The 23958-nt window shown below is 37.4% G+C and overlaps 1 protein-coding gene across 3 annotated transcripts in view; it reads right to left on the reverse strand.

Annotated features, from left to right (window-relative positions):
* The window catches only part of EPRS1 (glutamyl-prolyl-tRNA synthetase 1), a 68400-nt gene that overhangs the window by 18541 nt on the left and 25901 nt on the right, over positions 1–23958 (reverse strand). For all 3 annotated transcript variants that reach the window (XM_027122218.1, XM_027122217.1, XM_027122219.1), the window contains exons 14-20: positions 21431–21567; positions 19830–20037; positions 19104–19216; positions 15590–15707; positions 9795–10154; positions 2636–2869; positions 1330–1592 (exon numbers count right to left, since the gene is read on the reverse strand). In XM_027122218.1, the coding sequence (XP_026978019.1) occupies positions 1330–1592; positions 2636–2869; positions 9795–10154; positions 15590–15707; positions 19104–19216; positions 19830–20037; positions 21431–21567 (1433 nt within the window). The remainder of the gene's footprint in view (positions 1–1329; positions 1593–2635; positions 2870–9794; positions 10155–15589; positions 15708–19103; positions 19217–19829; positions 20038–21430; positions 21568–23958) is intronic.

The raw sequence follows: 23958 nt of genomic DNA on the forward strand, positions 1-23958 counted from the left end.
ATAAAAAACTATTCTAGAGATATGGGAACATATGTATATGTATAACTGATTCACTTTGTTATAAAGCAGAAACTAACACACCACTGTAAAGCAATTATACCCCAATAAAGATGTTAAAAAAAAAGTTTGAAGTCATTAATGATGGTGATTGTGCAATAAACTCTAAGAAATAAAAAAAAACTATTCTAGACAATAATCTTTTTAATGAAACACCAACCATTATTCAGGAAACTGTGGTCTTATGATCCACATAGAAAAATCTACCCATTAGTTATGTTTTATAAAAGGTACATCTTTTTAGAGTTTACGAACAAGGCTTTATTGGCTTAAAATCTTAATGTATTTATGTTTGAATTCTCTGTTGTTTCACTTTGATACATCTCAACAAAATGCCTACGTGAAATCTGGCCGTTTCACAAGCAGTCAGAAGGTAAAAAATGAGAAGTTCTATTCTCACTTCTACTATTCTATAATGCTGATCACCCAGTCAATGGGCAAGAAAATAACTGTTGTATTCTCTTGTTTGAGGAGACACTGTGTGTATACTGTGAGTGATGAGAGGCAGAATTTGAAATTCAGCTAAACAAATCTAACACCAAAGTATCTCTAAATAGTAGCTGCTAACAACAGCCTAACTTAGGTTCAGCTTAGAGGGAACCTCACATAAAGTTCACTCTAATTTTGGGATGTGGATAATGGGGGAATCATATTGTTCATATGGATTAGAAGATATTGAAACACCACCTATTCCACAGTGCTGTCTTTAAACCAGCTTTGTTTTATATTTAACCAATTTTAAAAGCCTATTGAGAACAAAGTTCTCGTTTAGTCCCCACAAAAGATTTTCATTTGAAAAATCTGCTAAAGTGCAAAACAACGTGTACAGCTAAGCTAACAATTGTGTTACAAGGGAGAAAGAAGAGAAAAAAAATATATATATATATATACACACACACACACACACATATATTTGTTTTTACTTGTGTAAGCAAATGAAAATCTCTCAGTGCATAGGGAAGAAACTAGTAACAGTGGTTACCAATTCATTATGGTGGTAGGAGGAACTGGGAAGATGGGAAGGAAGCATAGGAGTGAGACTGCACTGAACTCTTTATATTCTAAGATTCTTGAACCAAGCAAACGAATGTGTTACCTATTTAAATAAACAGAAAATGAACAAAAACTATCTGCTGACATTATACCTTTAGCATTCTCCAATTTAATGTGATAGTCAAACTACCCAAAATTTGTTTTTTTAAAAAAATAATTAAAAGTTCACTTCATCCAAAACTTTGCTTCACTTCCAATGAAGTTTCCACGTTTTATTACCTGGTCTGCTTCTTAGGCCCTTGTCCTTCCCCTGGTCCACTTGATGACAGCCCACTTCCTTGGTTTTTAGAAGAGTCTTTCTTTTGGCCATCGTTTTGTTTCTGAGTTTTATTCTGCTTTTCAGATTTATTTTCTTTTTCTTTCTTTTTCTTATCTTTTTCCTCAGCCCCATTGGCAGAGACAGGCTTATAATCTACTCCCGTCAGAGACTTGTACTGTGCCTTCAGCTGAAGGAGTTCTTGTACAGCTGTATCTACTTGATCCTTTAATAAAAGAGGAAACAGAGAAGAGAGCATTTAATTCAAATCACTGTCTAAGCACCAATGTCCAACGCTTTATAAGCAGATTTGAAAACACAGAGGCAGAGGGTATGGGGTAGGGGTGGAGAATGTTAAATACACACTCCTGAAAATGAATAAAAGAGCGTGAGAAACGACTGGAAAATGCTGACTAAAAACTGTACTATAACTGCACTGTTTAAAGAAGAGCCACTGGCCACATGTGGCCGATTAAATTTAAATTAAATAAAACTTAAAATTCAGTTCCTCAGTCACGGAGCCGCATTTCAAGGGCTCAACAGCCCTTGCGGCTAGTAACTACTGTACTGGACAGAACTGTTAGAGAACATTTCCATCATCTCAGAAAGTCCTATTAGAAAGCACGAGGATATAATATGTATTCTACTGTAATTTGAGTCATTAAATTATATAAGTTGAACATCGCACAGTTATAAAAAATGACAGTAATCAAGTTTCTATATTATTGGTTAAACTTCAAAACCTATAACGACTTACTGTTTTCCACTCACCTGAATCGGTACCAACAAATCCTCCTCCTATAAAGATAACACAACTAGCGCACACCGTACTAGAGCGCAAGATAAAACTTGCCATTTGAGACTGACAGAGCTTTAGAAGAATGAGTCAAACAAAGAGTACGCATCGAGGGCCTACAATATGCCAGGCACTGATATGGTCTAGGTCCCTATTCTCAAGGATCTTACAGACGAGAGAGAAACAGACAACTTAACAAACTAGCTGTTAAACGATTCAAGTGTTATGTCAGAGAAAGGCAGTGTCACATGAGAATGACCAGGCCACTCTAGCTGGGATGGGGGATGGGGGATGGGGGATGGGGGATGGGGGTTAGGATCAACAAACGCTTCTCTAAAAGGCAAGATGAAAGAGTTGAGAACCGACATCATGCGTAGAAGAGCCAGATCTGACGGGGCACAAAGGGTTCCAGGCAAAGAAAACGGCCTGTCGTGTAAGAAACAAAAACACACAAACGTTAATACCACACTAACCTTAGAAGCTTTTTCAGCTTTAAGTTTTCGAACTACTTCTCCTTGAGTAGCTACTTTGTCAAAAAGTGATTTGGCTTCTGGTGTTTCTGGACCACGAGGCTCAGAGCTTCTGGATGGACTTGAATCTGAACTTTGTGATGATGGGGGCTGACCAGGAACGTACTCCTTCCCAGTTTTTTCTTTATACTGAGCTTTCAGGGACAGTAAACATTCTACAGCTTCATTTACTTTAGCCTGAGATAAAAGAGAAAAATAAAAAAAGTATTTAACGCTTTCTGAAATTTCTGAAAATTCCAATGATTATTAAAAATCATTAACTACCACCAAAATATCCCTGTAAATAATCATCATGGAGAAACCCAAGCACAAAGGAGCTAAATCATCATCCTAAAATAGCAAATGAAAGCTAAAGAAAAGTTCAAAATATAAAGATCATAAATCTATATACAAATCATAAAAGTAAACATAAATGCACATACATAGAGTGTAAATGACTTTACACTTTACATATGTAAACAGACAAATTATAGAACACCCCAGCAAACTGTCCGTTTCCAAGCCCTGGGACGGTAAACAGTGGAGCCAGAATTTACAAAATCAGAATTTGCCTGTATGAATCCTTATTTTCTTCAGCCTATTAAACAGACACTAAATACAGCACTGGGAAAAAAAAAAACCCCACAGTATGGACTCAACTAAAGAATAGCTACATCACTCTTAAAAATTTACAGTGAAATGAGAAGGTATGTTGAGGTTTTAATTAGACATTCACCTATATATACCAGCCTCTGATACTTCAACAGAATTATGATGAAAAAGAATGAAATACTCAGCCCAATTGAGACACTTGAGACTTCAGCAGAGAAGGACAGGCAAAGGGCCCACGCTGGACACCTTACCTGAATGGTGATACCATCTAACCACAAACTACACTATATACTACACCACTGGAAAGTCAAGGCATCAATCAAAACAGAGAAAAAATGCCTCCCAATTACCTTATCCAAGTTTTATGGCTACGTTCTAACAGTGCTCCAAAGAGCTAAGAGGAACCCAACACAAGCAGAAAGAATACTAAAATGGGGGTCAAAGGAACACAGGAAGAACTGTTATACCTTCAAAGAATTTGCATGTACAAAATAGCAACTGACATTTCCTTGTCTAACGCTTTATGATACAGCTTTGCTGCCTGTTAGCGTCTACCACACTAGGCATCACAGAGGAAGTAAAGGTAAGAGGAGAAATTGCAAAGAGAAATGAGTAGGTTGTCTGATTTGTACTCCTGACCTGTCTCTTGTTTATATTCTGTCTTTAGAACTGAATGTTTCCACAACAAAATCCTAAGAAAAAGAACATAGTCAATCAGACACACAAGAATCAAGAAACTTCCATCAGCTAAAAGAAAGAAAATGGCATCCAATAGTTAAGGGACTTTCCTGTAACCATTTCTACAAAAAGAGGCCTATTTGAAAGAAGTTCCATTTTATACTATAAGCAGGTATTGACTAGAGTTTGAAGTCAGATGGCACACATTTCACAAAGGAAAAACCCTTGTGTGGCAAGATTACAAATTGAAATATTATAAAGGAGAAAATATGGACAAACCACTTCATTACTGAATGAAATATTCTAAAAGTGGAGTAAAATTATATATATCTATATCCTCTCCAACTAAATTATTATTAGTTAAATTATTCAGGCTATTTTTCGAAACAGTGAAATCATACTACTTGCTATGCAGTCTTATCTGATGATTTAGAAGGTACCTAAAGATTCTTGAAAGAATTATCAATATAAAACATAATTACTATCATTTTATGGCCTATTTACTCTGTGCCAGATACTATGCTAAGTGCTTTACATGGACCATCTTATTCAATTCTCAAAACAACCCTGATCCATTTTATAGAAGAAAGAAGAAAAGCTTAGAAAGATTAAGTACCTTATCCAAAGTTATACAGTAAGTGGTAGAGTGAGAATTTTAATCTACGGTTTATTCTAGAGTCTTTCATCTTGAACACAATAGTATGCACCGCATTACAGAAGGTATGAGACAATGATCTAAATTTCAACGTTCATTTTAATCCTACTAACTAACATGCCATGAACACTGCTTTTTCAAAAGAGGTCTTTGATTCTCACTTGAATACGTCTCATAGAATGAGAAAAAAATAATTTCTTTTAATATTCTAGTTTTCTGGATCAAAAGACATTTACAAAGAGAAATTGGATAGTACTACTCAGTAGTACAAGATTACACAACAGCAGAATGTTAAAAAACACTTGTTAATAGATCTTAAGTCTTTAATGGACAAAGGCTGTTTTAAACTCACCTAACGTGCCAACACAGACAAGAAAAAAGTTTTCAATAAATAATTGTTGATGCGGATGAATGAGAATGGAAACAGCCTACAAAAAGACTTCAGTAAAGGTTTAAGATGGGAATTTGAGGAAGTAAAAATGACGTTGAAAGAATGATTTAAAACATGACTGAAAATGTAGAAAATGGACGAGAACACACCTGGTTGGAATGCATGAAAAGTACACAAACTGTTTTTGCGGCAGCCACTAGATGGAAACACTTCCCCACGGGGAAAGGTGGCAACTTTAATAAAAAGAAAAACCTAGAACTTAACCAATTCAAAATAGTAAGAACAGAACCTTTCAAAATGGCCTCAGCACCTCAACGATCAGTGAAAAAAGCTTTAAAAAATACTTCTTTCAAACTGTATTTTTTTCCCAACTCTATTCACAGTCACCCACCTTTGCTCCTCACTAACACAGCTGAGGGAATTACACCTCCACACAGTAATGACGACTCCCCAGAGCAAAGATTCTCACTTCGCTGGGGGTGGGAGGGGGGCGGGGGCGGAGGTTGGTGGTGAATGGTAATCAGAAGAGGGAGTCTTTCAAATGTGGGAGAGGGAGTGTGAAGCTTGTATCATATTAAAAAGTCTGCTTGGGGGCTTCCCTGGTGGCGCAGTGGTTGGGAGTCCGCCTGCCGATGCAGGGGACACGGGTTCGTGCCCCGGTCCGGGAGGATCCCACGTGCCGCGGAGCGGCTGGGCCCGTGAGCCATGGCCGCTGAGCCTGCGCGTCCGGAGCCTGTGCTCCGCAGCGGGAGAGGCCACAGCAGTGAGAGGCCCCAAACCGCAAAAAAAAAAAAAAAAAAGTCTGCTCGGAGATTTAGCAAACTTAAAGTTTGAAGGTTTTCAAAGAAACGCATTTTTTCTCTAAATCGATGGATCAGAAATCTATGTTTAGCTTAAGCCTGTAAGAAACAGCCGGTTTAGTGAACCTGGATCCCAGGAACCAATACAGCACAGGAAAGGGCCCAGACTCCTCAGTCAACCTGGATTAGAACACCTGTTTTGCCATTTCTCACCTGGTTCACTTACCTACATCACAATGTATCTGCTACTTTTCTGACACAAATAAATCAATACAAACTCCTCTGATTTTCCTAGAAGATCCTTCAGCTGAAGTAAGTCTTGTGAAATGTCTTGTTTCACAAGATGGTTGGATTTGTACTTGCTTAGAGCAAATTTAAGTTTGCATTAAGTACCACATACAAATATAGCAGAAACCCACTAACACAAATTCCAAACAAGAAGCTCAAAACCATCAAGGGAAAGACGGGTTTGTTTCTTCTCATTTTCTCCGCCTACGACATTTATTTTTTGGCCTGAGAATTCTTAAGGCTATTTGCGGTGGGTGTGAGGAGTAGTGGTTTTCCAGAACAGCCTGTTTAATGGACAAAGGGATATAACAATGTGTTTCCTTTCTTGATAACCTGTGATTTGGGTTTTAAAACCAAAAACATTGGTGTAAAATACAAAGAGCAAAGGTTGGTGAAACATTTAAGATGAATTCCTGGGGGCATGAAATGCAAGGTGCTGTGAATTAAAATGCTGCAGGCGCAGAAGTAAAAGGTGACCAGCACCCCCTCGACACAGACGAGGTTTGACAAGACGAAACAATTGTGCATTATTATTTTGATTCAACGTAGTCATCATCTGATTTTGCTGCCATTCATTACTTCAATTTTTAAAATCTTTAACTATAAAGGTTCTGAAAAGTCTTTCCACTAAGGGAAAGACTTTTCAATAATAAAGGGCCCAGGCCAGACAGTAAATATATTAGGCTTTGCAAGTCTGTTGCAACTACTCAGCTCTGGAATTACAGGGCTAAAACGGCCATGGACAATATGTAAACTAGTAAGTGTGGTTGTGTTCCAGTAACATTTTACTTACGGAACACAGGTGCAGGCCACAGTTTGCCAAGCCCTGTCCTGGAGTCTGAAGTGTCATAGTATTCCATAAAACCTTTGATTTACCATTTTCTGACTCCCATTTCAAGAAATACTATAAATTCATGTTCAAAACACTTCACTCAAAAAAAAAAAAAAAACAACACTCAAATTTCAAATCAGAGGAATCTGTTCAAAATCAAAACTTTATTTTTTAGAACTGTAACTTTAAAACTTTCAAAGTTAATACTTAAAATGTGAAAAGTGGCCTTAACTATTAAAGTAACTCAGCGGTAAGAGTTATTAAATAGTTGGTGTGTTCTTGGATTTCCACCTCACACTTTGCTTGATCCCCACTTTAATGCAACAATCTACTGGGCAGGAGGAAAAGGAAAGGGGAGCAGAAGGTGGACTTGAAGGGGCACTGAGGGTGAACGTGAAGGTTTTTATTCTTTGCCCACATTATGCTTATATTCTGCCTTCATGCTTAAAAGTGCGTGCACGGAATCACCGATCTGATCCTGAAAAAGAAAAGGGGGTGGGGGGGAACGAATAGAGGAAGAAAAGTCTCGTTGAAACCTGTAACTATAAAACCTCAGCCGACCACTTTCCTTACTTTAGTGGTAGTAACATGACGTAGGAAATGGAATGATAAAGCGGCTTAGAGAAATTATTAATGTTAAAACAAGCACAGACTTGCTTAATAAATAACAAACTAGTAAAACCATGACTCTCTGGTGCTTGGAATGTCTCTAACTGGAAATAACTTGGGACTGAGTCAAAATTGGAATCCACGCTTTGCAAACTTCAGGAAGTTACTTTTACATTCATATTCACTTCAGATAGTAGTTTCTCATTGGCTACTAAAACCAAATAAAAAAAGGAGTATTATTCGAATATTATTGTATGTGGTGTTGTGAGGATTAAATGCAAAAATAGTAATGTATAGTGAACAGTGCCAGATATAGTCTACATAACACTTCCATTCAGAGTAACTGTGTTGGTTCTCTAGGAAAAAAGAGCAATTTACTACTGTTGGCATTTAGAGAAAGAAAAAATATATATATATATAAGTAATATTTTGAAACACAAATATGGTACATTGTAGGCTTTCAATAAATGTAGGTTAAACTACACTGAGTCAGATTCATTTCAGTCCCACATTTATCATTATCAAAAAGCACCTAGTGAAAGTACCTGCCCAATTTACATAGAAATTTAGAGTTTTTTACCCACAGGCTGATTTTCATAACTTCAGCAGTGCTATTTTATGAATGTAATCCATTAACCCAACAGGATGGGAAATAAGAGTTGGCTGTTGCTCTGAGTATAATGGTTGCCGTTGTTACTACCCCACACATAAGTAGCTGACCAAGAATCAGCACAGAATATCACATACTCTACTCAGAATGAAGGAATTTAAAGAGCAAAGCCCTTCCCCTCAAATTATATCTAGAAAAGGGTCCATAGTTAGTGTATGACATATACAGAGAGTACAAAATGCTCCTAACCTCACCACAGGATAGGAAATAGCGAGGGTTTATATGCCGAACCCATACACCTGCCAGCCTTTATTCCTTGAAGCAAAGCTGTTTTAGAGCATCACAGCTATGCAGGACTTCAACAGGCTCGTTAAAGAGAAAAGAGAAGAGATTTCTCACACTTCACAATGAAGAGACAGAAAAATAATAACTTCTGGAGCAAAACCCAAGATCTCCCCAAAGCGTTTGCTCTCCTCAGCAGAGGTCAAATGTCCATGAATGAAAGTATCTTAGGGGACAGGGTCAGATGCAGAAAAACTTGTTAATGAGGTGAGGAATTTACAACCTCAAGTTACTTAATCACTCTCCAACCAAAGCCCAGGATGTTGACCAGACCACAGATCCCCAGGAACATTTTAGAACAGATCTCCTCCAGTCACATAGGTCAAGCCCAGTGGTTCATCACACCTCTCTGTGTTCATGCCACAGTCCAGATTCTACAGTTTTTGGTAGCTTATCCAGTTACAGCACTACTAGTTTGATCATGTTTTAGAACTATGCTACTATTTGAGTAGAACCACATGTCTTGATTATTAAACTTGATTCTTCTCTATCCCAGATGCCATTCCTTTTGCCTCTTATTTAGAACAAGCAATTCTGTTCCACACTCAGTGCTACCATCCACTTGGCCAAATGTTTTGCCTAAAGATATCGTTAAAACGAGAATGAAATTTATACTTCAGTCAAAATGTGGTATCACTTGAGGGCTCCCCTACAAAAAATCTGAAATAGTCACTGGTCAGAAACCTCTTGACAACTCATTATTCCCTGAATATCCCTTGACCTTTTGCTGGTGCATCTTCTACACCCAGTCCCAGGCTGGCGGCATCAGCACCGCCTGAACAACTCTTTACAAATGCACACTCTCTGCATGCTCTGGACTTACTGAAGCAGACACTCAAGAGGTAGGGCCCAGCAGCCTGTGTTTTAGCCAGCTCTCCGGTAATTCTGATGCACAATAAAGCTTGAGAACCACAGATCTACACTTAAGAGTACCTCCTCTGAAAGTCATTCACCTTAAAGGGCTTCTTCTACTTCAGGACTACTTTAAATATCCTTTATAACTGTTCCCCCTGGCCTGCCACTTACAGACACAGACACTTCTGAGAGCCATTTATACATATCCCACAGGATTACAGTCTGTGCATGGCTCTTACTCAGCCCCACGCCCCCACTAGATGGTAAGCTGCCTCACACTAATATTTCCAGAGCTTGGCAGATAGCACGTATCAATAAATGTTGACTGTTATGTCAAAATACTCAATCGGACAGTCTATAGACAACATATCTCATAAGATGAGACTAGTCTAGGTCGTTTGACCTCATAAGCTTACTTACAATGTGTCTAAACTCATTCCAGGATACTGACCTTAGGGGCTTTTTCAGCTTTCAGTTTACGAACCGCCTCCCCTTGGGCAGCAACTTCATCATACAGAGATTTACTTTCCAGAATATCTGATGATGATGTAGAAGAAACATTCTGTACTGTCGCAGCAGGAGGATTTCCAAGTTTATATTCCTGGCCAGTTTTCTCCTTATATTCAGCCTTCAAAGCCAAAAGCTGTTTTACGGCTGCATCTGTATCTTCCTTTGCTGCTTTCTTGGCTTTTAATTCACGAACCACATCCCCTTGAACAGCCACTCTGTTGTAAAGGACCAAGGAATCCTCAGACGTAGCACAAGTATTATTCAAAGAAGGAGCTGACATTGTCTTAAGAGGAGTAGCTGCCTACAGAGGCAGAAAACCAAAAGTAAAATTAATTCATGTTAAAAATCTTTCCACAAAATTATATCAAACTGTTTTCTAATGTTTTTAAGTTAAAAACAAAATTTTAAAATTTTACTCCTTAAAAAGTTTAAATGAATAATCTCATTCCTAAAAATTTATCCTAATGAGAAATAACAGAAGTAAACAAAGGTAGAGGTACACAGATATTCACTGGAGCATTTTTATTACAGCAAAAAACTGAACCTAAATCATTACCATTAGAGGACTATTTAAAGAAATTATGACACACCCACCAGATCTGAGAACAAATCACTGCTCTACCACACACTAGCTGTGCAACCCTGAATTAGTTACTTAAGCCAGTTCTGCTTTTTAACCATAAGAGAGGGATAATAATTGTATTGAACCCATCAGGTTGATGGGAAATAAAAGGTAATAAATCTATGTAAAGCTCTTAGTTACAAAGGCTGAGAAAATGTAAATATCAATGAGTTAGGTATTATTACTAGTTTTTTAAAAGATGAGATATATCTAGATTGTTGACAAGGCAAGAGCTCCATGAAATACTGTGGAACAATTTTATAGTAATGCTGTGAAACAATTCCATTTGTGTAAGATTATATATTTATAGGCATATGGTTGTATATAAGCATGTGCAACAAATCCAGAGATATGTTGCCTAAACTGATTTCTGGATAGTGAATAACTATACTATATTTATTCTCAATGACATGCTCTTCTTTCACTTAGAATGTTTTCCTCCTACTGAAACCCTTCCAACTTTAAAACCCTGCTACACCATACCTTCCCTGTGACTTTTTTCTTTAATGGTCTTCTACTTAATTTTTCAGAATAATCTCATACATATTCATTGAGCCATACGTATTAAACTCCAAAATGTTTGCCTCTACTCCAGAACTCTGTCCTGATACCAGACCCAGTATTCTGAATGGTCCTCTAGACATCTTTACCTGGATAGCTAAGAGGCACCTCAAGCTGTATCAAAGTTGCATTTTACATGGAGATTAGGTTCTAAAACCACCATGTAAGTCAAAAACCACATACACTAAAAAATTAGTCCCCCCAAATTCCTTAAATCACTCATAATTTATAGTATTTTCTTGGTGAGGTATATATATGTACAATCATAAACATTCACATATAAGTGCATAATATTATATAATAAGGGAAGACTACAATAAAGGAAACCATTGTATCAAAACTATATACAGTCTGTTCTGCTACACTTATTTTTGGTAAGATGAACTGACTCATTCATGGTTGGTAAACAGGGGAACAATATCAATATAATACTGAAAAATCACATCACCTTGTACGTGATTTCTCCCAGTGTGTTAATGTTTTATGTCAAAGGAGCATAAAGGAAAAAGCTTACTCACAATTAAAGAGAAAGCTTTAGAAATACATGACAATCTTACAGAAGAATGAGAAAGTCTGTATAAGTGCATTCCTTTAGGGCAGGTGGTACTTTAAAAAAACTATTTTCCATAACATTAAACCATCTAATGAAGGTGTAAGCATGGATGAAGAAGCTTCAAAAATATATATCCTCTTCTGCTCAAAAAAAAAAAAAAAAGTGTTGAAGCAGGGTACTCCCTGGATCAGACTTTAATTTTTTTTAATTAATTAATTTATTTACTTATTTATTTTTGGCTGTGTTGGGTCTTAGTTACTGTGCGTGGGCTTTCTCTGGTTGTAGTGAGCCGGGGCTACTCTTTGTTGAGGTGCGCGGGCTTCTCACTGTCGTGACTTCTCTAGTTGCGGAGCACGGACTCTAGGCACACAGGCTGCAGCAGTTGTGGCACATGCGCTCAGTAGTTATGGCTTGCAGGCTCTAGAGCTCAGGCTCAGTACTTGTGGTGCACGGGATTAGTTGCTCCAGGGCATGTGAGATCTTCCCCGGCCAGGGCTTGAACCCATGTCCCTTGCATTGACGGGTAGATTGTTAACCACTGCGCCACCAGGGAAGCCCCAGACTTTAATTTTGATAACACTGGTATCTACTGGAGGCAAATACCCTCAAAGATCTATATATCAAAAGAGAGAGCAATACCCCTAAGGTTTAAGGCTGCAATGATGGCTGACTGCAATGTTGGGTACAAATGCCCGTCAACTGTATTTTAACTTCTATTAGGATCTGCGCAGGTTTCAAAGCTTTTCCAAAACCTTTTTGATACTCCTCCCACCAAGAAGCCTCTACATCCTCTCCCTTGAATCTGGGCAAGGTTATGACTGTTCAACCAATACAACATGGCAGAAGGGACTCTATGTGCGGTTTCCAAGGTTAAATCATAAACCATACAGTGATGCTTCGAACCAGTCTACTGGACGCTCACTTTTGGAGCCCTGATCTGTCATATACAAAGTCTCACTACCCTGACACTCATGCTGCAGCTCTCTGTCAACACCTCCACTGAGCTCCTAGCCAACAGCCAGCATCAACTGCCACCCATGTGGGTGAGCCATTTGGGATGTCCGGCCTTGTTGAGCCTTCAATGACTGCTACCCAGCCACAATATGAATGAAACCATAAAAGATGTAGTTTTCAGTGGTTTGCCCCAATCCTATTTTTCCTGATTAGTATGTCACCTTATAGAACATAAAGTTTTTCAGAACACATGCACTGGGGCTTCCCTGGTGGCACAGTGGTTAAGAATCTGCCTGCCAATGCAGAGGACACGGGTTCAAGCCCTTGTGCAGGAAGATCCCACATGCAGAGCAACTAAAGCCTGTGGGCCGCAACTACTGAGCCTGCGCTCTAGGGGCTGCGAGCCACAACTACTGAGTCCGCATGCCACAACTACTGAAGCTCGCATGCCTAGAGCCCGTGCTCCGCAACAAGAGAAGCCACCACAATGAGAAGCCCGCACACCACAACGAAGAGTAGCCCCTGCTCGCCACAACTAGAGAAATCCCATGTGCAGCAATGAAGACCGAAAATAAAGAACACATACATTAACTCATAGCATAATACTAATAACTTTACAGAAAATGTAAAAGATGAGAGGCAGAGGTGTAAATTGGGACCAATGAGGGAACAGTAGCCAAATTTCCCATCTCATGCTATTCTAGTATATATACTAGCAGTTCTCAAGGTGTGGCCTACAAACGCCAGAGGGTTTCTGAGACCTTTTCAAAGGAGGTCTGCAAGGTTACAGCTATTTTCATGATAATAATAAGATGTAATTTGTAGTTTTTGCTCTCACTCTCTCATAAGTACACAGTGCAGTTTTATGGAGGCTAAGGCAAATTAAAAAGATTTGCAAAAATGCAAAACCATACCACTCTCCTAACTGAAAGTTTTCTTTTAGAAAACAGTTATTTTTCACAAAAAAATGTTATTTATATAAACATACGGTTGGGTTTATTATTGCTATTTTTTAAATGCATTAATAAATTCTTCTAAAACTTCTCAATTTTAATTTTTATGGCAAACACTGATAAATATAATCCACGTAAACGAAGGTCCTCAATCATTTCTAAGTGTGAAACCAAAAAGTTTGAGAACTGCTGGTATATAAATAGCACAAGGATACTGCCCTACTTAAATTCTCACTTCTCTTCCTTTAATTTTCTTTTGGCTAAGACTACACAGCTTTTAATTTGTGTAAATTAAAAGCTCAAGTCATGACATTCCCGCTCTTAATAGTTCCAAACTTGTATCTCCTAATAAACTGTGCTTCTGTCTTCCCTAGCTCAGGTTATTTACCACTCACTTACCTAGTCAACCAAAACAAAACCAGAAGTTACTGTCTTCCTGTTTTACTTCCTGAATTCATGTCCTACTTTATTTCCTCCATGCCCTCATGCTCTGGCTTCCTGACCACTTATCACACCTTCTAATCCTACGTCCAATCCACCCTCCAAACTATCTTCTTCACTGCTACCAAATCTTCAATGACTACCCAACTGCCAACACCTATGGACCCCAAACTATGCAGCAAGGTGTTCCAGGGAGCCACTGGAAATTCCTAGGGACACCACGGGATGTTTTAAATATCTAAGGTAAACAGTAACATATCCAACATCTGTCAAACACTGCATAATACAAGTTCAAGGTGGCTCGGTTTCAACATTAGTGTGTGCTACATTCCTTTCAATGATGCCATATCTTTGCAAAGCTGGATTTTTCACAGCTGTTGTGTTAAAAATCAAATACCACAGGAAAATCACTGTGGAAACAGAAAATAAGCATGGTAGTGTCCAATCTGAGTCCAAGGTTCAAGAGAGAAATAAAAGTATTATTTTTTTCTTTCAATTAATACGTCATTTTAAGAATGAAATAAAAATAAGAATGTAATTTAAATATTTAACATTTAAGAACAAAATCTTTTATAAATGAAATTTAAGTTCCTTTTCCTTCAATTTATGTATATTATTTTTTTCAAATGGCTACTAAGTTACTGGGATATAAATATTTATCTAGTTGCTTCAACTTAACTACTTAATAAAGAGAACAGTTAGGAATTTCATTCAGCCTAGAGGTGTCATGAAAAAAATTACTGGGAAACTAAGGGTGCTATGAAATAAGGAAGTTTCAGGACCTCTGGCCTGCACAATAACCCCCCTAATTCTCTAGACATGTCACGGCCTCTCAAATCCACATCCTGTAAAATGAGGACAGAAGCTGTGTCTCTATCTGGAATGGCCTCCAGACCTGGATTGCCAGGAAGATTCCTAACTCATCCTTTTTTTTTTTTTCTATTTTTTTTGCGGTACGCAGGGTCCTCACCTCTGTGGCCTCTCCCATTGCGGAGCACAGGCTCCGGACGCGCAGGCTCAGTGGCCATGGCTCACGGGCCCAGCCGCTCTGCGGCATGTGGGATCCTCCCAGACTGGGGCATGAACCCATGTCCCCTGCATCGGCAGGCGGACTCTCAACCACTGCACCACCAGGGAAGCCCCTAACTCATTCTTAAAGACAGAGATTAAGCATTACCACCGAGATGAAAAAAAAAACAGAGGCCAAGTTTCTTATTTGCCCTTTTTCTCTTTTCTAACCCTCAATGACTGCTCGGAGCTCTTCTCCAAGATGCACTGGAGTTTGATAAAGTGCAGACAGGGAGCCAGAAAACCAGGTCACTGTCCTAACACTGTCGTAATGACTTGTTTTCTTGAGCAAGGATCTACTACAGCTCTATTAGAATTAAAAAAAGGCTTTTCTAAAAGATTCTTTTAATCTAGTCTTTCTTACTCTTTCACATAAAAAAAATTAACTTTTGAAAATCTTGTTTTGCAGGGTATTTTAAAATCTTACAAGAAAGAACAACAACAACAAAAATTGCAAAAGTTAGAGTTATTGTCTTCTTCGATCTCAACAGTGAGGAAGACAATCTTTGTAAACAAACAGATTCTAAACCCTAGGACAGAAAGATCATTGATGAGAGACACATCCATAAAAGTAAATTATTTACCTCATTCTTTGTCGTTTCTACTTTGGTCTTTTCCTTTGACCCAGATGTTGGCATTTCCTTCGTATGCCCATCAGGAATGTATATCAGAATGCATGGAGCTTCTATGCAACTATATGGACTAAAAAGAAAATGAAGGGACAAAAAAGTTTGAACAAAATTATCTGAACAGCAATTAAAATTGAATTCCTAGATTAATTCAATGGCACTGTTAATACTTTTCAAGGTATAAGTAAATAGTCCATTCTCTTATTCAAATCAGTCTCTTCAGAGTAGTTTAAAAACAATATATAAAAATTGACAGTGCTAACCATAAACTTTCATGGATATGAAAATGCTAAGTCCAGGACAAAGTTACATCTACTCTGGCCACCAGAAATGGCATTAGTGGATGTTCATGGTCTCACTCTTGACTTAAAAGAAATGCATCTACATACCATACCTAATCTGCTTATGAGCAGAAGAATTTCTGTAAAACATTTATTTTGTAAGAATTTCTCAATTTTAAAGGGTACAGTTATTAGCAAAATCCACTGCCCTTGAGACTACTCATAAGCAAAATATTTTTTTGAATTTTGTGGCAAAGGCCACAGAGTAAAAATAAGTGAGAGACTTTAGTAACAACAGAATCCTATACATCTCTTCAGTATTTCTGAATATGGCCTTATTGAAATATAATTCACATACCAAAATATCCACCCTTTGAAAGTACACTATTCCCTGGTTACATAAAATTGTGCAACCATCACCACTATCTAATTTTAAAACATTCTCATCACCCTAAAAAGAATCTTTGTACCCTTTATCTACCACTTGCCAGTCTCCCATGCCTCTGGTCCCTAGCAACTACTCATCTAACTTTGTTTGTATGAATTTGTCTATTCTGGACATTTCATATAAATGAAATCGTACAGTACGTGATCTGTTGTGACTAGCTTACTTCACTTAGCATAATGCTTACAAGGTTCATGCATGTTATAGCATGAATCAGCGCTTCACTTTTTTTAATGGCTGAACGATATTCCCTTGTATGGGTACACCACATTTTGTTTATCCATTCATCAGCTGTTGGACATTTGGGTTGTTTGTACCTTTTGTCTATTACGAATGATGCTGCTATGAGCATTCATGTTCAAATTTTTGTGTGAACATATGTTATTACTTTCCTTGGGTATATATATAAAAGTGGAAATGCTAGGTCAAATGATAACACCATATTTAACTTTTTGAGGAACTGCCACTTTGTTTTCCAAAGTAACTACATCATTTTACAATCCTACTAGCAATGTATGAGGGTTCCAATTTCTCCACATCCTCAACACTTGTTACTGCCTGCCTTCTTGATTACAGCCATCCAAGGGGATATGGAATGATATCTCACTGTGGTCTTGATTTGCATTTTCCTAATAACTAATAATATTGAGCATCTATTCATGTGCTTATTGACCACTTGTATATCTGCTTTGGAGAATGTCTTTGTCCGTTTTTAACTGTCTTTTTATTATCAAGTTGTAAGCATTCTTTATTTATTCTGCATACAAGTCCTTTATCAGATACATGTGCAAATATTCTTCTCTCATTCTGTGGACTGTCTTCACTTTCCTGATGGTGTCCTCGGAAGCACAAAAATTTTTGATATAGTCCAATTTATGTATATTTTCGTTGGTTGCTTATGCTTTAGGTGTTATATTTAAGAAAGCACTGCTAAGATTACAAAGACTTAAACTTATGTTTTCCTTTAAGAGTTTTATAGTTTAGCTCTTACATTTAGGTCTTTGATCCATATTTGAGTTAATTTTTATACATGGTATGAGGTAGGGGTTCGTTCACTCTTGCACGTGGTTGCTGATACAGCACCATTTGTCGAAACGTTCAACCATCTTTCAGAATAAACTGAGAGCCTACTCTCTTCTGGGCATGACTCTAGTTGGTACCATCACCACCACCACCACCACCACCACCACCACCACCATCACTAAATATTTAACAAGGGCTTTAATAAGTACTGGGCACTGTGCATGCTGTTTACACACATGGTCTTATTTGACTAACGGCAACGTGATACTAAGATGAACATGAAAAAAGTATCTGCCCTTAATGAATTTCCAGTGGTGGAAACAAGATAGGTAGATAGACAGACAGACAGAAAGATAGATACAACAGCATGTGATAAATATTCTAAAGAGGAAAGTGCTCGCTGCAATGGGGACACATAGGTTGGGTGCCTATCCAGATTAGAGGAATATAAGAAAGCTCTGGAAGAAGTAACATTTGAAAGGTTACCCAGATGAAGAAAAAGAAGCACGGCCATTCCAGGAAAAAGCAAGAAGTTCAAAGGTAGCTGATGACTTTGGAAAGCCCCAAGCAGTGCAGTATCTTGAACAGAAGGGAGCAAGAGGTCAGCTACAACACAGATGGCTCAGGTGGGTCAAGAGGCCATTACATGGAAACTCTTGCACGCCAAACTAAGAAGTTTAGATTTTCCTCTGAAGCTAACAAGAATTATTAAGCAGGGGAGGATAATGTGATAAAATTGTTACTCTGAAAGTTTTAGACTGGGGGCCATATGAAAAGTGGATCAGAAAAGTGCAAAACTGGAAGGAAGAGACTACTTTAGAAACTGTTTTGGCAATCAAGGAAGAAATGTTAAGGGCCTGAAACAAAGGCAGAGCAGTAGAAGCACAGAGATGAACTAGGCAAGCAGTACAAACAACAAGGTTTACTGATTAGAATGGGGGATAAAGGAGAAGAACTGAGGAGAGACGGTAACTAGGATCTTGAATTTTGAAGTTTGAGGTACTTGAAAGTTATCTATTCAGAGATGTCTAAAAGGCATTTAATTAGATTCACAAGTCTGGAGCTCAGGAGTGAGGTCTGATCACAAAGTTAAAGAGATGCAATAAAAAACAGCAAAGACAAAAAAAAGAAACGCGAACAAAAATTCAGAGACTGAAAGTTCTCCTAGTAATTCTATTACTTCATGGTTTAAAAAAAACACAAACATTTGTTATAATCCTCTAACTGTACCTGCTGTACTATTTGTATTCTACAATATATCTAATTAAAGTACACTATAAAGAAAAGCTGCCTGTGATAAACCATAATGGAAAAGAATATGAAAAGGTATATATACATGTGCAACTGAGTCACCCTGCTGTACAGCGGTAATTAATACAACACTGTAAATCAACTATACTTCAATAAAAAATAAATTTAGAAGAAAAAAGAAAAGGTAATAGCTATAATGTTTATCCAAAGATAACACTGAAAGTTTTTTCTTTTTACTTCGACCATGTGAAGATGAATGGTTTAGTTCTAGAAATAAAATTTGTTATTATGCTGTTTCAAAGTTAAAATTTGTTACAACGATGTCTGAAATAGTAAATACAGAAGAACAAATGAAACCGAACAGAGAATTGTCAGGTACAGTATTTTAGTGGAAGTTCAATCTTTAAAATATTATTCACTATAAGAATTTTAAGCATTTTCATTTAAATGTTCAGTTACACTGATTTACCTAATGGGTTCATAAGGTTGATCACATATGAAGAAGCCTCTTCTCTGGAGTTGTATAATGTCTCCTTTTTTCAAATCCTTAAGGCAGGGATCCCCCAGCATTAATTCTTCATGCTGTAAAGATGGTATAAGACCAAAATACACTTTCTTGAACATCAGAGCACTAAAAACAACCCTAAAATGCAAGCAGCTTTTCCAGTAGCTGCAACAGGATATGTTAAAAACTTTACTACTTAAGCACATGCAGTAAAACAGTGAAATATTAAAATAAATAACAATTATTCATTATATTTCTAAAAGTTAACATTTATATACTGATGGGCTTCATGAACCTTTTAACTAACTTGACTGGTGTCCCTGCAGATATAAAGAAATTTCCCACTATAAATATGAAATACAATACAAGAAGCACACAGACCTAGCTGAAAGGCACGCTGGCGCAGCACTAAAGCACAAGGGTTCTAGAGCCAGGAGGCCTGGGTTTGAACCCCAGCTCTACGCCTTATTGCCTGTCCTCAAGCAACTTACTGAACCTCACTGTGCCTCGGTTTCTAGAATTTATAAAATGGGAACATTATTCTTTTATGTCATTTTTAACAAAATTCTAGAAATCTTTTCCATTTTATCTGAGGAAACAAATACTTAAAACTAATTTTAAAAATTCTAAAGAAAAGGTTATACTGATACAACAGAGCAAGATGAAATAGGGGTTCTTTCAGGAGGCTACCTTACTGTTCTTGTTGACATACTGCTTAAAGTCCTCGTCTTTTCCCAGTACGGGCTTTGTGATCAAGTGCTCGTAAGTGACACAGATTGCTGGGACAGGAAGAGCACGTTCGGTCTCGGCAAGCCATGTGATCTTAGTGGTTTTCTTATAGTCTTTGTTCTCCAAATTCAATTTTGCATCAAGAGATACAATTTTTCCTTCTGCATTTCTAAAAATAAGATAGGAAAGTGTTTTCAGAAAACAAACTTTAACTGCCACAAATGCACTATTTTGTTCTGTACCTGTAATAAATGGATAGGGAACTTTCTTTGGAAAAATTTCAAATAAAACATTTGAGTTTCTAGTAGATGCCAGACATTAACTGGTTAAGAGATGAATGAAGTAGAGTCCCTGGTATCAAGATACTAATATGTGGACAGATCCCCCATACATCTGATGAAGAACATGAACGTGTTTATGAATTTTAAAGTCACCTGGAGTAAACATTAAAAAATCTAAAATACTGTATTTTCAAAACATTTATCAATTACTTGACATCATATGTAATGACACGACAACTGATATTTCAGAGTTTACTAAATTAATCTTAGCATACTATGTCCCATTTGTGTAATCTTAAGAACTGGTAAGTGTAGCACACTATAATAACTGGAAAGTTCATATTCAGCACAAAACGATTAAATTTAAAGTAGATTTTAGTGTCCATCAACAGAGTAATGGATAAAAAAGATGTGGTACATATATACAATGGAATATTAGCCATAAAAAGGAACCAAAGTGGGTCATTTGTAGAGACGTGGATGGACCTAGAGACTGTCATATAGAGTGAAGTAAGTCAGAAAGAGAAAAACAAATATTGTATATTAACCCATACATGTGGAATCTAGAAAAATGGTATAGAGGACCATATTCGCAAAGCAGAAACAGAGACACAGACGTAGAGAACAAAAGTATGGATACCAAGGGGGAAAGGGGTGGGGCGGGAGGAATTAGGAGACTGGGACTGACACACATACACTACTGATACTAGGTATAAAATAGACAACTGATGGGAACATACTGTATAGCATAGGGAACTCTACTTAATGCCCTGTGGTGTCCTAAATGGGAGGGAAAGCCAAAAGGGAGGGGATATATGTATATGTACAGCTGATTCATTTTGCTGTGCAGCAGAAGCTAACACAACATTGTAAAGCAACTGTACTCCAATAAAAATTAATTAATAAAAAAAATTTAAAAATAAAGTAGACTTTAGGATATACAGAATGTTATACATACAATTTCTGTCCAAAGGATCTCTCCACCATGCAATCGCATTCTGAGAATTAGATGATAAAAGGGGGGCCTAAAGCATTAGAATTATTTTTTATATCTACATGCTGTCGTTTTCAACATAACAAGCAATATCCTAATACCCTATTAATGTAATGAAACATATATGGAAAAAAACCTTAATGTGTCCAGAATTTGCAGCATCTATGCCTGGGTAGATGTACCAGCCAGCACCATCAATGGGTCTGAATTAGGTAATTTTTAATAAATGAATAAACATAAAAGACTTTCCTTCCATATTTATTTGAAAACAAACAAAAAGTTCTTACCTGTGTATTTTAGTAATGTTGATGTTGCCCCAATTTATAAATGTAACCGTCTCACCCTCTGACAACGTCTCTGCGTCAGCACCTTCAATGAAAACTTTAGGACTATACCAGACGGGTTTCAAGCCAACATCAGGATTCTGATAAAAAAAAAAAAGAGAGAATGTTGGTTGAAACAACAACTATTGAACCCAGTATGAAATTTATACATTCATTCATTTTATTCCTTAACAAAAACAGAAGTCATCTGTATTAGTCTGATTCCCAGCTCTGTGACCCTGGGTCAGACACCTGACCAATAATGTACTGGAGTCAGATGAGGGTGGTCTGCCCCTGAGATTACTTCCAGCCTAAAACAATCATTCTTTGTTTTTAGAGCTAAGACAGTATTTGTCTCACAGTGTCCCTCCAACCAGAATCTGCTTTGCTAGCCTCAAAAATCTCACTGCTTTTGCAGCAAAGGAGAAAATAAAGTCATTCCTCATCAGTGGCTGTGGAACATCACTATAGGAACAGACGTCATCTTAGCAGGAAATGGTAGATCTTTCACATTTTAGGAGACAAATTTTAAAGACAGTAGCATACATGTACAGAAAGATGAATTTTCTGCCTTTTCAGTATATACTATATGAAGAAGAAAAAGAGATCCGGAAAATAAAAAGAATGCTATATTTGTTAAATTTCAGATTTCTGTTTGACCAAAATCAAAAGAAAAAAAAGTATAAGAAGATCCTTTGAATAAATGTTAAATAACACGCGTTCAATAATTGTTCATTGAATGCACCAATGCACTTGAAAAAAGTCAGTATGTTGCAACAACTTATACAATGCTGGGCTCAGAACAGAATACTGACAGGCTAAATGTAGAACACTTTGTGAGGGAAAGGATAATGAAAATTCCACAGAGCAAACTGAGCAATCCAGTCATCATTTAAAGTGTTTCCTAATCAATTAGTTATTTAACTATTACTTATTCTTTATTATTACAAATAAGCACCCTTAAAAGTTTTATTCTCACCGTTCAAATTTTAAAACATTAAGCTTCACATTTAAGCTGACTGTACTGGGCGATATGATACATCAGAAAACACCATTCACCTGGTTGAACCCATCAGATGCAAGATAAAGGCAACGGTAAAGCCAAATCAATCTCACACTCACACACACACACACACACACACACACACACACACACTCTCTCTCTCTCTCTCTCTCTCTCTCTCTCTCTCTCTCTCTCTCTCCCCCCAAGTCTTATTAGGGGTACCCTTAAAATAAGTCTTCCAAATTAAAAAGAAGCTAATGTCATACAGAGAAAGGCAATCATAGGCTACCACTTAAAACATTTATAGCTGTTCATGAAACATATCACCTTACACCTGAGTAAGTCTATGAACATAACATAGCTATGAGTAAGGTTATGAATATATTAGTCTATTAGTATATAAGTGAGTTAGTCTATGGACGTAAGCTTCATTGGATAATAAAGATATTTACAGACAACTCACAAAGCTGGAACAAAAGGATCTATTTTTTCTTCAAGACTATCAACCTAGCAGTTATAACCGTGTGAGACAACAAACATGGCTTAACTAAGAACTCCCTGCTACCTGTATTTAAGATCTATATTCCGAATTCAGATAGACAGATATCATTGTCACTTCACTGATATTTTCTAAAACAGAGCCAATGGCAGCATGATAGACTCTGGACTCAAGCTGTGATTCAATACTATTAGGTCAAATGTTTTGGCTTAAAGGCAACAGCGAATAACCCAGCTAATAGAGAATGCACCTCAGCTTTCACACAGAGATAAGAGCATGGATTATATAATACCTCCAGGAAGAAATAAATTCTTATTATACGCTAATATGCTATCTCCACAAAATAAAAAATAGGCACCGAGTGTAACAGTTCTGTGGGACGTGCTGTGGATAGTAATACCGCTAGAATAAATTTCTTCAGTGAGAAATCCACAAAAACATTTACTTCCATTAGTATCAAATTCTTAAACAGCTCATACAATTCAACATCAAAAAAACAAACAATTCAATTTAAAAATGGACAGAAGAAGTGAACAGACGTTGTGCCAGAGGAAATGCAGATGGCCAACAGGCATTTAACATCGATAATCATCAGAGAAATGCAAACCAAAACCACAATGAGATATTGTAACCTTGCACCCGTCAGAACGGCTATCATCAAAAAGAACACAAATAACAAATGCTGGCGAGGATGTGGAGAGAAGAGAACCCTTGTGCACTGTTGGTGGGAATGTAAATTGGTGCAGCCACTGTGGAAAACGGCATGGAGGTTTCTCCAAAAACTAAACATAAAAGTACCGTAAGACTCAGCAATTCCACTCCTGGGTATATATCCGAGAAAAACAAAAACACTAATTCGAAAAGATACATGCGCCCCAATGTGCACAGCAGCATTGCTTACAATTGCCAAGATACGGAAGCAACCGAAGTGTCCACCAACAGATAAATGGACAAAGACGTGGTGTGTACACACACACACACACACACACA

This window comes from Aethalodelphis obliquidens, unplaced genomic scaffold (genome assembly GCF_003676395.1).
Source record: "Aethalodelphis obliquidens isolate GAN/ISIS:26980383/991018 unplaced genomic scaffold, ASM367639v1 scaffold24, whole genome shotgun sequence".
In the NCBI taxonomy this organism is placed as follows: domain Eukaryota; kingdom Metazoa; phylum Chordata; class Mammalia; order Artiodactyla; family Delphinidae; genus Aethalodelphis; species Aethalodelphis obliquidens.